Source organism: Erythrolamprus reginae, chromosome 2 (assembly GCF_031021105.1).
Source record: "Erythrolamprus reginae isolate rEryReg1 chromosome 2, rEryReg1.hap1, whole genome shotgun sequence".
NCBI classification, from domain to species: Eukaryota; Metazoa; Chordata; class Lepidosauria; order Squamata; family Dipsadidae; genus Erythrolamprus; species Erythrolamprus reginae.
The window spans coordinates 66,743,648-66,757,037 of record NC_091951.1 but is presented as its reverse complement, the minus strand read 5'-3'; the positions used below and the strand labels follow the sequence as shown (position 1 = coordinate 66,757,037).

The 13,390-nt window shown below is 37.0% G+C and overlaps 1 protein-coding gene across 1 annotated transcript in view; it reads left to right on the top strand.

Annotated features, from left to right (window-relative positions):
* The first annotated feature begins 649 nt into the window (after positions 1-649).
* Positions 650-13,390, top strand: part of SUMF1 (sulfatase modifying factor 1) — a 54,209-nt gene continuing 41,468 nt past the window's right edge. Inside the window, exon 1 of the mRNA XM_070736721.1 lies at positions 650-899. Within this exon, the coding sequence (XP_070592822.1) occupies positions 660-899 (240 nt within the window). The 5' untranslated portion in view covers positions 650-659. The remainder of the gene's footprint in view (positions 900-13,390) is intronic.

Sequence of the window (13,390 nt, the reverse complement as noted above, 5' to 3'; positions counted from 1 at the left end):
GTATTCCAAAAACATGCTGGACAATTTATAATATTTAAGATTACATTAGACATAGCCAGTGTATGATTTCCACTGATTTGCAAAGATTTATTTTCAGCTTTTATGATTAACCAAGACAAATTCCTTGTGCGCCCAATCACACTTGGCCAATAAAGAATTCTATTCTATTATAAAGTTTTTTCAGAAAATTCTCCCAATCTCCTAGGGCCACATCATCCTTGTCCTGTTTCATTTTATAGGTTCTTCAATTTTGGGACTGTCTTGTTACTGGGAAAGACATTCACTCACCAGATGCAGTGGAAGATAAACCACTCCGTTTGCTGAAATACGATTTAAAAAATATATATTCCTGGAGCTCTTGTAATACAAAACACCTAGTAACTCATTTAAACACTTCTATTTTCTGCCTTGTATTCCTTTCACTTCCTAAAGCTGGGCAACTGAAGCAGCTTTTTTTCAAAATAGAATCAATCCTTAGTTTCAGTTTATAAAGTGATTTAGCAAAAACAAACAGGCGTCCAGATTTTCCTACCATCGCGCACCGTCGCGCGCTGGGAGGAAAATCCCGTACGAATACTGTATATTTTCGGGGGGGGAGAAGGACCGGGGGAGGGAGGAAAGTGGTCAGCTGACCTCTTTCACGTGACTTTCTTTGCAGTATGGCTGCGCCCAGGTACAGTTTGCTTCGGGTGGTTTACGCTTGCTGGCTTCTATGGCTGCGGTTCGCAGAGTGCTTAGACGATAGTGAAGAAGGTGGGAAGCCCGGGGAAGAGGATCAGGGAGCCTGTGGTTGCAGCAACAATCGGGCAAGCAGCGCGGAAAGAGCTGCACGGAAATACTCTCTGGAGGCGAATGTTTCCCAGCAGCCAAATGACCGCTCGAAAAAAGAGGGCATGAAGGTAGGTAAGCGGGGTAATAGATTAGTGGCTTTAATGAAGAATGAAGGTTTAATGATGGGATGGCGAGTAGCAGGTGTAACAGCGTTGCTGGAGTATCTGACATAACTTAAAACGTGCTAGATGTTTTTTTCAGTTCTGTGTTTCTTATCCTATATGCATTAAAAATTTATAAATCATGATATGTACCATTTATTTATAAATTGATGTTTCTTTTCAGTCAATCTGGCAATGGAAGCATTGCAAAATATATACTTTCTTTTACATTTTGGAGGTACTGTCTGTTTGTTTCCAGCAAATTGTGGATAAATCAGCTAACCATAGTTAAAGCAAGACATGGCATAGTGTAGCATAAGGAAACTGACTTGGTGGAGGCCTGATCAGAGGATCATAGATCATTTGATGACTTCCATTCACTTATTGGCAATTTGTGCTGCGAAGGGAGGGGCAGAACACTCTGACCTCCCTTCACAGCACAAATTTCCAGGAAGTGAATGGAATTTCAGCAGCAGAGATCAAAGTGTTCACCCACACTGCTATAGGTCAGAGTTTCTTGGATCACATAGTGCTCTGCTTGATTCTTCAAGGGAGAACTTTAATCCCTTTAGCACCAAGCAGAGAATGGTAATTCCTCCCCTTTGCACTATTTAGTTAAGAACAAGGTAAGTTTTTGAACAGGTGAATTTTGCTTAAAAGTTAAACTTATCAAATCAAGCTCACCTATTACCTTTGCCATTCTCTATTCCTGGATTTTGTTTTAATATCCTGGTCTAGGCCATCTTCTTCTCAAATAATCCCCATCTAAGTATTAAGCATATTAGATTTCTTAGCCAAAGCGGGGTCGAGACATCCCTCTTGGCTCGCTGCAGTAGCTGTGCGCATTTCCTGGGCTGTGGGTGTCACTGTACTGTCTCCGGCATTCTTCCTGCGCAGTCCAACAACCCCTGAAGAGCAGTGGCAGTTGCAGGGAGAAGGGCAACAATGATCGGATGGTTCAGGCGCCTGAGGCAGCATTTGCTGGCTGCAAGATCAGATGCCCCGCTGCTCCTTCCCCGGTGTTGGCTGGTGACACAGCGGCAGGCATAGTGGGGGTTGGGTGGAGGTGCCATGCCCGACCCCTACCACACCCACCACTGTGTTGCTGGCAAGCCAACGCTAAGGAAGGAGCAGTGGGTGGGGCTGTGTAGGAGGAACGCCGGAGAAACACAGTGATGCCCACATCCCAGGGGACTCACGTGGCTGATGGAGCAAGCCAAGAGGGGCATCTCAGCTCTGTTTTGACGGCAGCCATGGGGTCATCTGTGCAGACAAAACATACCTTTGTTTCTTATTCATGTAATATAGATATTACTCGTCTTATAACAGTTCTTTTATTGGCTGTTGAGTTACAATGGCACTGAAAAAAGTAATTTATGATCCTTTTGGACTCTTATAATTTTTGCAGCATCCCTGTTAGGACTGTCCATAACTATTGGGTTGGTAATATATTGGCTGTAGACTGCCACAAGAGGGAGCTGTAGTTTATAGCTTATTTCTCTGAGTCACCCTCTCTGTTTCTCCTTGTCTGGCTGCTCACTGTTAGGTTTGCTCTGCAATTCTCTGTATGCTCCGTATTGTAGTTATGTATTACAGCTAAAATGTGTTTAAGCTTGATATCTTTGTTTATTGATTATGATAAAGACAACTGGTAAGAAAGACTACTTGGTAATACAGTATTTGGATTGTTATTCTGACTTATGTGTATGACTGTTTATCTGAATATGTTATTTCTCAAAGTAAACTTTAATTCAACTTAGTATATCTGTGTGGTGAGTAGTTATTCAAAACTAATCTCAATCTAAACATTTCTGTGTGTGTACAACCTTGGTAAACAAGGATTACTCTGTTTATACATTAATAATCCCCATAGTCATGTGATCAAAATTCAGATATTTGGCAACTGGCTCATATTTTGTTTCGCCAAAGCCCAACCTGGCCCAGCCCTAGAATGTGATGCAAAGAGTCTTTTTGTACTAGAACTATTTAACTATGTTGATAACACTAAAAGGAAATTTTCAACTTTTTTTACTTCACTAACTTTATAGATGCTCTTTAATGTTTTAGAGCTTTTTTGGCTCTAGCAAAAGTAGTTTTCCACTTACAAAAGGCTTTACGAGCTCAGGATTTGGGGCATTGTACCAGAAAGGTATTAAATAGATGGCTATTTCAACTTCTATTGCTCATTTATTACACTTTTTAAAAAATTCCAATTTTTCTTCGTTTTCAATTATTTATCAACAGAGAGAAATTTAGGAGCCAGAAACAATTGGCATGCATATGCAGGAGAAGTTTTATCTTTAGGAATTTAAATATACTGCTCAAAAAAATAACGAAAACACTCAAATAACACATCCTAGATCTGAATACTTTGTTCTGTACAAAGGTGAATGTGCACAACAGCATGTGAAATTGATTGTCAATCAGTGTTGCTTCCTAAGTGGACAGTTTGATTTCACAGAAGTTTGATTTACTTGGAGTTATATTGTGTTGTTTAAGTGTTCCCTTTATTTTTTGGAGCAATGTGTGTGTGTGTGTGTGTGTGTGTGTGTGTATGTGTGTGTGTGTATGTGTGTATAGAACAATTGGGGGGGAAAGGCAGGCTATATATGGATTGTTTCTAAATGATTTTTTGCCTCATTTTAAAATGATATTTGTTCAGATGCTAAAACAAACTATTCAGATGTCAAGGACACCCTAAAAAATAAATAATTTTACAATAAAATCACCTTAAAAGGACATCAAGTTCTTTTGTGAAAGGCCAGTATATCAAATGCATACAGTACTTACTTTTATTGTTTTATTGTTTTTCTTTGATAACATTTCTCTTCCAGCGTTTTGGCATTTTCCACTAAACTTTAGGTTAGAATTTCTTTTTTCTTTCTTTTCTCCAACCAACTAGAGCAGTAATGATGAACCTTTTTTGGTTTGCGTGCCAGAAGAGGGGGTGTGAGTGTGTTAGCATGCATGCATGTGCTCACACCCCTTCCCTCCCTCTCATACATTCACACCCTGCACATGCGCGCAGGCATTACTGAAGCCTGGTACATGAAAAAAAATGCCCAAATGGCAAACCGGAAGTTCAGTAAAATGCACTTTCAGTTTGCCCGTTGTGCTGGTTTTTTTGCACTCTGGGGCTTCAGGAAGCTTCCTTTTTTTATATATAATATTTTTTTTAATTAAATTTTATTACAACAACAACAAAAAAATACTTAAAAGAAAACGTGCCCAACACCAATAAAACCCCACCACCATTTAGGAGGTTAAATTATTTGCAATAAATTTCAATTTCTTCCTTAACTCCAGTTTATATTTCTTTACATACAAAAAGTGATTGGAATTTATTTTTCACATTGTCGTCATAAATTCTACTTAAGATATAATTTTTCACCGTATTCCATCGTGCCATCAGCTTCTCCAATTTATTTTCATTAAAGTTATTTAATCTTATTTCCATAATTTTGAAGTGGATGTACCAGTACCAATTCTGGATTGTCCATTTATTGCTATCCTTCCACCCTAATACCACTACTGCTTGAGCGCTTTCCAAAGCTGCTGTTTTGATTTCTTTAAATTCTCGTAATTCCCCATATTTAACTAGTACTGCTAATTCTTTCGTAATTATCCAATTAATGTTTAGCATATTATTTATTTCATTCTGTACTTCCTTCCAAAATTTTTGCTTCAGGAAGCTTCCATGAACCCTCCAGAGTGCAAAAAACAACACAACAGCAAACCGGAAGTACATTTTTCCAAACTTGTGGTTTGTCCGTTGGGTGATTTTTTTTTGCCTCCAGGGCTTCAAGGAAGTTTCCTTGAAGCATCCAGAGGGCAAAACAGCCGTTCCAAAGGCTGAAAATCAGCCGGCTAGCACACACATGACTACTGAAACCAGAAATTCACAAACAGGACTGATTGAAAGAGAAAAGTTTTATAAAAAAAGAAAAGTAAAGCAAATCATCAGTCCAAATATAAGCCAGGTTTTATCAAACTTACTTACTTACTTACACACTTACTTACCAGGTAAGTACATTGCCAATTCTAAACCACAATAACTGATTTGCTGAGATTCATATGTTGAATCTTCCCTGCATTTCTAGACAAGCATAGCATAATGCACTTAATATATTTTTCCTTTTATATATGATGTGACCTAACCTATGGTGTTTCGGATAGACTTACTCCTGTCCTTTACAAGTCCTATTTCTCTTTATCATTCTAGGTTAAATGGTTTAAAAACATTATAGGCCGCATCTACTCTTGCACTAAACAATTGACAAATAACTGGATGGTCCACACTGTTATGAACACTTTATCATCTTCTCCTAACTACCTTTAGTGCTAACCAGATATTATGATCATTGACTGTATGTGACATGATGCTATTCCCTTTTGACACTCTTATTCTTGGTAACTGCTGTTCTAGCGTCACTTGGTTTCTCATATCTTTACATTCGAATTAGGTAAAGCCTTTCACTTATCTGAGAATTGCCTATTAACTTACTCTGATGGAAACCAGCAGGCCATAAATTCATTTTCAACAGATACTGCAGCACTTGTAATTGCCAATCAGAATTGTGTTCTCAGCTGATCCTAAAATCTTTTCGGACCTTATCATGTCTTCTTTTAGGCAACCTGCATATGTGATCGTCCTTTAATGAGAAGTTAAATCAAATCCAAATTCTTCATATTTTTGATGTTATCCTTTTTACAGCTTGTGTTGGCTGTGCTGTATTGAGTTGATTGGTCAGATACTTTTTGATAAAGTTGTGTGAATATTCATTTTGTTGGAAGATGATGTAGACTTTTTTGGTGTTCTTGATTGCTAAGGTACTGTATGTGCTTGCCTGAATAATGAATAAACAGCTCCTGTTGTGAGAGGGTGGGTTGTTATTTTAATAATGGACACTTGGTTAATATGGGTTGTTTTTGATAGACACATTATTTATTGATTTGATTTGATATGATTTGATTTCTATGCCATCCTTCTCTTAATTTGCTATCATTTTCTCTGCTGATGGGGATACCCAGGAAAGACAGTATGTATCTTATCTTGTGAATTATATTCCTTTGAAGATATTGATTGTTTTATCATGGCGATCTCTGTCTTGGAGGAGAAGATCCTGCTACTTGACCTCTTTAAACTTCACTTGAGCTATTCTTATGTACTGCATGAACTATACTATTTACCTTAATCCTTCATAGTTCTCCTTAGGGTAGATAATTGGGAAAGTAGTTTTAATAGCTAGCTTGGTGTAGCGATAAAGGTGCTGGTCTGAAAACCAGGTGATTGGGAGTTCTAGGCCTGCCCTAACCATGAAAGCTTTCTGGGTTATTTTAGGCCAATAATTCTCTCAGACAAACCCAAATCACAGAATTTTTACTCTGAGAAAAATAAGTGGTAAGAGTATTATGTATTTTCTCTACCTTGAGTTATTTATGAAGTAATAAAGATGGGGTAGATAAATAAAGTATCAATGTTTGCTTTGATGGATTTATTTATGAGATTTTTCTGTTATCTGAAACCAAACTGGCAATACAGCAGGAAGTATTGGTAGTGCAAAATAATGGTACTTTCCAAGGATGAAGTGGGTATTATTACTGTTTTTTATCTTTCCTGTTTTTAACAAGGCATCGCTTACACTCCTGAATGCTTTAAACGTACAAACACTCTTTGACTGCTATCACTCTGTCTGTAATGAACATATTCAACCTATAATGAAAAGCCACTTAGAAGGCAAAGATTTCTTACTGTGAACAAATCAAACACCTATTATTTTGTGTGGTGCTGCATGTATTTATCAATGTTTGTGTATTATACATTAAAGAACTATGTTCAGAAGAATCACAGAGAAATTCAGTAGAATTATATACTTTATGAGAAGGGTATACTGTACTAGGACATTTAAGTAAATGCTTAAGTTGAATACATTGCTTGAATACAATGTTCAAGTTGGATACACTGCAAGACACTAATGTAAAACTAACACACACACACACACACACACACACACCAAAAATAATCTAAGATTGGATTTCTCACAATTGAACTGATCCAAACTAAAAATACGCGGAAAGGAATTTATCCATTATTTTTAAACAGGGATAATCCCTTAATGTCATGTCCTCATGGGAAATTAGTCAAAATTGAAGCTATAGCCAAATATTTTCCATTTATAACTTTGGGATTAAGTGCATATATTGAAACTGATCCCACACCAACAAGGTTCTCAAATCTTGCCAGGATTTATTTATTTATTACTTAGATTTGTATGCCGCCCCTCTGACTAAAGCTAGTGTTCAATTAATTTGTTTGCTACCAAACTTTATTGACAGTGAATCCAACAAGTGAATCCTATGGCATACTTAACCAATCTCAAAGTATGTAAACTTAAAAGGCTGTCACTCTGACATTGTCAGCCCAACTTACTTGGAACATTTGTGGAGTTCAAATCATAGAATGAATTATTGTTGCTGCATACACACAATCTGAGCAACAGTTCAACCTAATTTGTGCTAGATGGGATCAGGGGAATTCACAGGGGGTTGGACTGGGATCTCTTGTGACTGTGCAATGATTCTAAACTGTTGACACATTTAACCCTACCTTTCAGCTCACCCTGCTCGTCTCCTATAGGCATGATGTCATACTGTCCTCTCATCTGTCCTTGAATATCTGTAGAGAAAGATACCCTATCTGGAGAGACAATGTCCCTGTGACTCTGGACACCCAGAAACAATAGAGCATCCAGTAAGACTCCAGTGCCTGTATTGTAACATTTGTATTAGCCTCACCTCAGCATTATTTCATAAATATCTAGTGGATAAAACCACTAGATATTTATGAAACATCACCTCCCTGCTATCTTCAGATACCAAACCTATTACTTTACAACCTATAATGTTGCCAGTTTTGCACAGCAGCACTTAAAATCTGTCATATGACCTATGCCATTAATAGGCATTAGGTCATCAATCTACAGTGTTCCGTATTGTGATAGTCTGCATATATATTACCATTATGTTACCCTACATCCATTTAATGCTCCTGTTTCTTCTCTTAGATTTTTTTTAGACTTTTATTTTTAAATATATCCTTCTATTTTATACCTGGTAGAATTTTATAATAATTATTTTTTAGGTTCTGAAGTATTTTTATGCTTTTTTTATTGACCATAATAAAGAGGTTATTTTTTTTAATATGACTTAATATTTAAAAGACTTCAAAAATCAGCTTTGGAATTAAATTTATTTTGATCACATTTTTATTATTACAAATATTAGGAATTCTGTCTCCTAGTTTAATTTGTATCAATAGAGGAGAGAAGTTCAGAGGATTTGAAATGGAATATTTATCAACTGGGAATTCTTACGCCAAAATAAATAAAGGCATTTATTTTATATTTGTATATGTTTTTACTAAAACATAGTAGCATCACAACAGATTTACTCCAAAATTATAACAAGAAAATTCATGTAATCAAATCAAATTACTTTAGGAATAGCCATTATGGTCTATCTCTATTTGCCTTGAGGCAAGGTGGGTAACAAATAAATATAATAAAGAAGTAAGTAAGTAAATAAATAAATAAATAAATAAATATTTGAATTCCATCACTCTGGACATTTTTAAGAGAAGATTGAACTGACACTTGACTGGTGTACTATAGGGTTCCTGCTTGGGCAGGGGGTTGAACTCGATGGCCGTCATGGTCCCTTTCAACTCTAACAATAAATAAATAAAATAAATCTTTTAAAAAAATCTTGAAGATTTCTGCCTATAATTTTATTAATATTAGCATATTTTCTAATTGTAAAGGCAGGCAGGAAGGAAGCTTTGTGTGTACTTTTGTCACATTGCAGTTCTTTCCAGCTTTGATGATATTTTCCTCCCACTCCTAACCTTCTGCCTTACAAGTTTGTAGGGCCAGCTATTTGTAACAGATGGGGCCACCATCACTGCTTCAGAAAAAGTAGAGCAAAGAATAATTGCAATAACTCTCTAACCTGCCTTCTGAAAGCAGCTTTCAAAGCAAATTTTAGTTAGTTAGTTACTTATAGCCCACATTTATTATTTTTATAAATAATTCAAGGCAGCAAACATACCTAAAACTTCTCCTTCCTCCCATTTTTACCATTGTAACAACTCTGTGACGTGATTTTGGCTGAGAGAGGGCAACTGGCCAAAAGTCACCCAGCTGGCATTCATGTTGAGGTTGGACTAGACTTTCTGGTTTTTAGCGGATGCCTTAACCATTGGACTAAGATAGTGGAATATACTCATGGACTTATTTTGGAGGTTGGGTTGGGGGGGAGATCAAAAGTTTGGTAAGTGTCTTAATTCTGAGTGGAGAATTAACCAACCCTCATGTTCAAGAGTAATATTAATAACGATGTATAATGGAAGTATATGATTTATACTAGTGACACATTCTGGGAGTTGACGCTGAAGTTCACATATCTTAAAAGATGCCAAGATTTTAAAAATATAGATTTACATTTATATTTAAAATAACCTATGTGGGTACAGAGTGAAAACTTGCTACAATAGGGTTTTAAGGCAATGCTGAGCCATGAGACGTCCCAAGTCCTCCTCTTCCTCTTTTCTCTTCCTCCTCCTGGCTCTTCTTCCTCATCCTCTTCCTCCTCTTTTATGCAGGTTGGCAATATTAGGCGAGATTTTGCACTGATTCCTCATTGTTGGTTGATTTAATCCCCAAATACTTGAAATTCTGCTTTCCTGTGTTTTCCAAAAGCAACTGAGCAAATTTATCTCTGAATACCTGCTCAGCTCAGAACAAGGACTCTAATTGTCACCTGTCAGGAAGAAAGGAAAAGATACATTGTTGAATGTTTTGATCAAAAGAAAACAAAGATGGGCACAGAAAAAAAATATTAAGGGAAAGTTTAAGAAAAATAAATTTAGATTTTTTTTCTTTCCCAGATGTTGACACTGATTTCTCTGTACTTAAGCACCTGCTGCTCATTAGAAATGTGGAAAGATGGCTAATCTCATATCTAGTCCAAACTTTGGGAATAAATAGACTCAATGAAAGTCCTTTTATAAGTGTATATTTTTTATTTTCTGTTCCAAGCTTTGGGCATAATGGGTCCTTGTGAATCTTTTAAAAATAGCTTTACGCTAGAAAGCTGCTGAAACTTTATGTCAATTTTGAGAAATATTCTGCTTATTGAATTTCTAAAGGTGCCACTTAAAGGCACAAGAGTCCTGTTGGCTATAGCAATAACACCTGAGATTTATGATCAGCATATTGCCACCAACAATTTAGGTCTTCATTTTACTGGCCTCAGAAAGATGGAAGGCTGACTCAACTTTGAGTAAGTCAGGATCAAATTCCTATTATTTATCTTGTAGGGTGTCCTTGATGGGGAGAGAGTGAGTGAGTGCGTGAGTTTGGCTATTCCAGTGCCTGGTTGGCCTTTCTGATCCTGGAATCAATTTCTTTGTCCAAAGACCTAGCACTTGAGACAGTGCTTCTTATATATTTGAAGCTGGTAACATTTGTCAGCTGGATGTAATCAGTAGTGATTTTAGGCTTTGTATTTCGCATGGACTGATAAAGTACTTCAATCTCATTCAGGCTGATAAGGAGACCAAAAAGCATAGCAGCATTTGAGGATTTGTTCAGCATCAACTATAGACTGCTGTCTTTGTGAGCCAGAAGTGCACAGTCATCAAAGAAGGTTTCTTGAAAGACTTCTTCTGTGCAGCAAAGGTCAAAGACAGAGATGTCCAATCAGTGCTTGATAAACACACCTTCTTTTAAACCCTGGACAGCACATCACAACATGCAAGAACAAATTGAACAGGACTGGATCTAGCACACAACCTTGTTTTATCCTATTAGAAATAGGAAATCTAGCCGATGAATGACTGTTGTATCTGTTCTGTCATTCTATTATGAAGCAGTTGATCAACTTCATGAATTTCTTCAGACATCCATAACATCTCAGGATGATCCAAAGAGCCTTTCTGTTTATGGTGTCAAGTGCCTTTGTCAGTTCAATGAACACAGAGTAAAGAAGCTTGTTGTGCTCAATGTCCTTCTCCTGACTTGCCTCATAGCCAATAACATATCTGCTGTATTCCATTCTGGCTGAAAGCTACACTGTGCCTTCAGGACTTCCTTTCTGAGGCAGTGACAAGCCTGTTCAAGGAGAATGTGGGCAAAAATCTTGCCTGCAACAGATCTCAGAGAGATACAGTACTCTGTAGTTTCTGCAATTTGATTTAGCCCCCCCCCTTTTTTTTTTTTACTGAGAGCCACAAATGAGGGTATTATAAAAGTCACTCAGCATCTTCCCTTTCAAACAAATGTCTTCCAAGATGTCTTGGAAAACCTGCAAAGCATTTGGGTCTAGTGCAGTGGTTCCCAACCTGGGAGTTGGAACCCTTTGGGAGTCGAACGACCATTTCACAGGGGTCGCCTAAGACCATGGGAAAGGACAAATTTCCCATGGTGTTAGGAACTAAAGCTTCTTTTCTGGCACCTTGGAACATATTTTTACAATCCAACCAATCAGGCATTTACAGTGGGGGTGTCCCTCTGACCTTCCTGCCAATCAGCTTAAAGCTCTGTTGGGAGAATTGGCACTAGACTTTTGGTTGGGGGTCACCACAACATCAGGAACTGTATTAAGGGGTCCCGGCATTAGAAAGGTTGAGAACCACTGGTCTAGTGCATTGTTGATCTCAGAAGGAATGCCATTGTGTTCTGTTGCTTTCAGCTCAACTGCAATATCATTTTCTTGATCTAATGAGTAGAAGGGAGGCAGGTAATTATTTTGTGAGAATTCCACTTTAATCTACTGGACTATCCAAAGTTGGGGGTCCCTATCTTATCAATAAGGGGTGGCGCAGTAGGTAGAGTGCTGTACTGCAGGCCACTGAAGCTGACTGAAGATCTGAAGGTCAGCGGTTCAAATCTCATCACCAGCTCAAGCTTGACTCAGCCTTCCATCCTTCCGAGGTGGGTAAAATGAGGACCCGGATTGTGGGGGCAATATGCTGGCTCTGTTAAAAAGTGCTATTGTTAACATGTTGTAAGCCACCCTGAGTCTAAGGAGAAGGGCGGCATAAAAATTGAATAAATAAATAAATAAATAAATAAATAAATAATATCTACCTTTAAAAAGGAATCCATATGGTATCATGTGCTTAGAAATTTAGTCTTGCTTATGTAACTTGATTATATTTCATACTTACATCTTTTTATGTTTAATACGTGTTTTTCTATGCTTTCATAGCATGTAATTTTTCACAAATCATACTTGGGGGGGGGTGTTTGGGTGTTCCCTAAGTGTTTTGAAATTCTAGCATAATGCAGTAGGTATTATTACATTTAGAGATGCCAAGTGCAGTAGTATCGTATTTTTAAAAATGTGTGTCAAAAATCTAATCAAAACAAGATAATTGCATTACATTGCATGACTCACAAAATTAGTTGGGCTCAAGCTTAAGTGAAAAACTTTTCCTCCTGATATTATATGACCTCTTTGAGAAGAATTGTCTCAATGTTTCTAGAACTCATTTGGAGCATTATGATACTGCCACCGATTAAAATTAATTTCTTTTAACATGTTTTAGTAAGGAAAGGATAGTAATTCAAGTGACACAGTTAACTAAAGATGTATTTTTTACAAGAAGATGGAATTTTTAAACAAACTATAACTGAATATAGCCCAATGTTTTTTAATCTTATTATTTAGCCCACAAGTTAGCTTTAAATTGATACCTTTCTTGCAGATTTACAGAAGTTTTTAGTAGTCTGACGTAATAATTTGGGGACAAGAGCAAATTAGTTGTATCCACTGAGGTATTCTATTGAAATGGTTCTCTAGAGAGGAATTTAAACAACATCATTATTTTTTATCTCTTCTTGCTTGTTATTCTAGTAAGCTATCTTAATGATGTACCATTAAGATCTTGTTTACAAACACTGATGCCAAAAAGACATGGAACAAGCAATACATGGAAAGATATAGGAGTCTGAATATTTCTAAGACCAATTTATGAATTATGTACAAATTAGCAACTGTGGTAAAGGTTGGCTTCCTGATTTGGGTGACTGTTGAATGTCTGAAGTGAAACATGGTTGTCACTTTTCCCCATATATCCCATATCCACAGAAGTGTGAATGCCTCTAGCTGTATTGTTTCTTATAACCAAAAATTATTGCCCATGATCAGGTAAGTTCAATCTCAACTTCAGAAAATTAACTGTGAAAAAAGTTACATTTTGTTGTGTTTTCTGAGCTGAACGTGTGATTTAAAATTGTATAATTCTTAACAATATTTGCCACTAGCCACTACATACAATGTATAGTCACCATTTTGATATATCCTTTTGACTGAAGATCTCACAGCTGAAATTCCTGCCCAGTCATTTGGATTGTCTTCCTACTTTTTGTACCTCTGATTTATCTGCCTAATTGCAC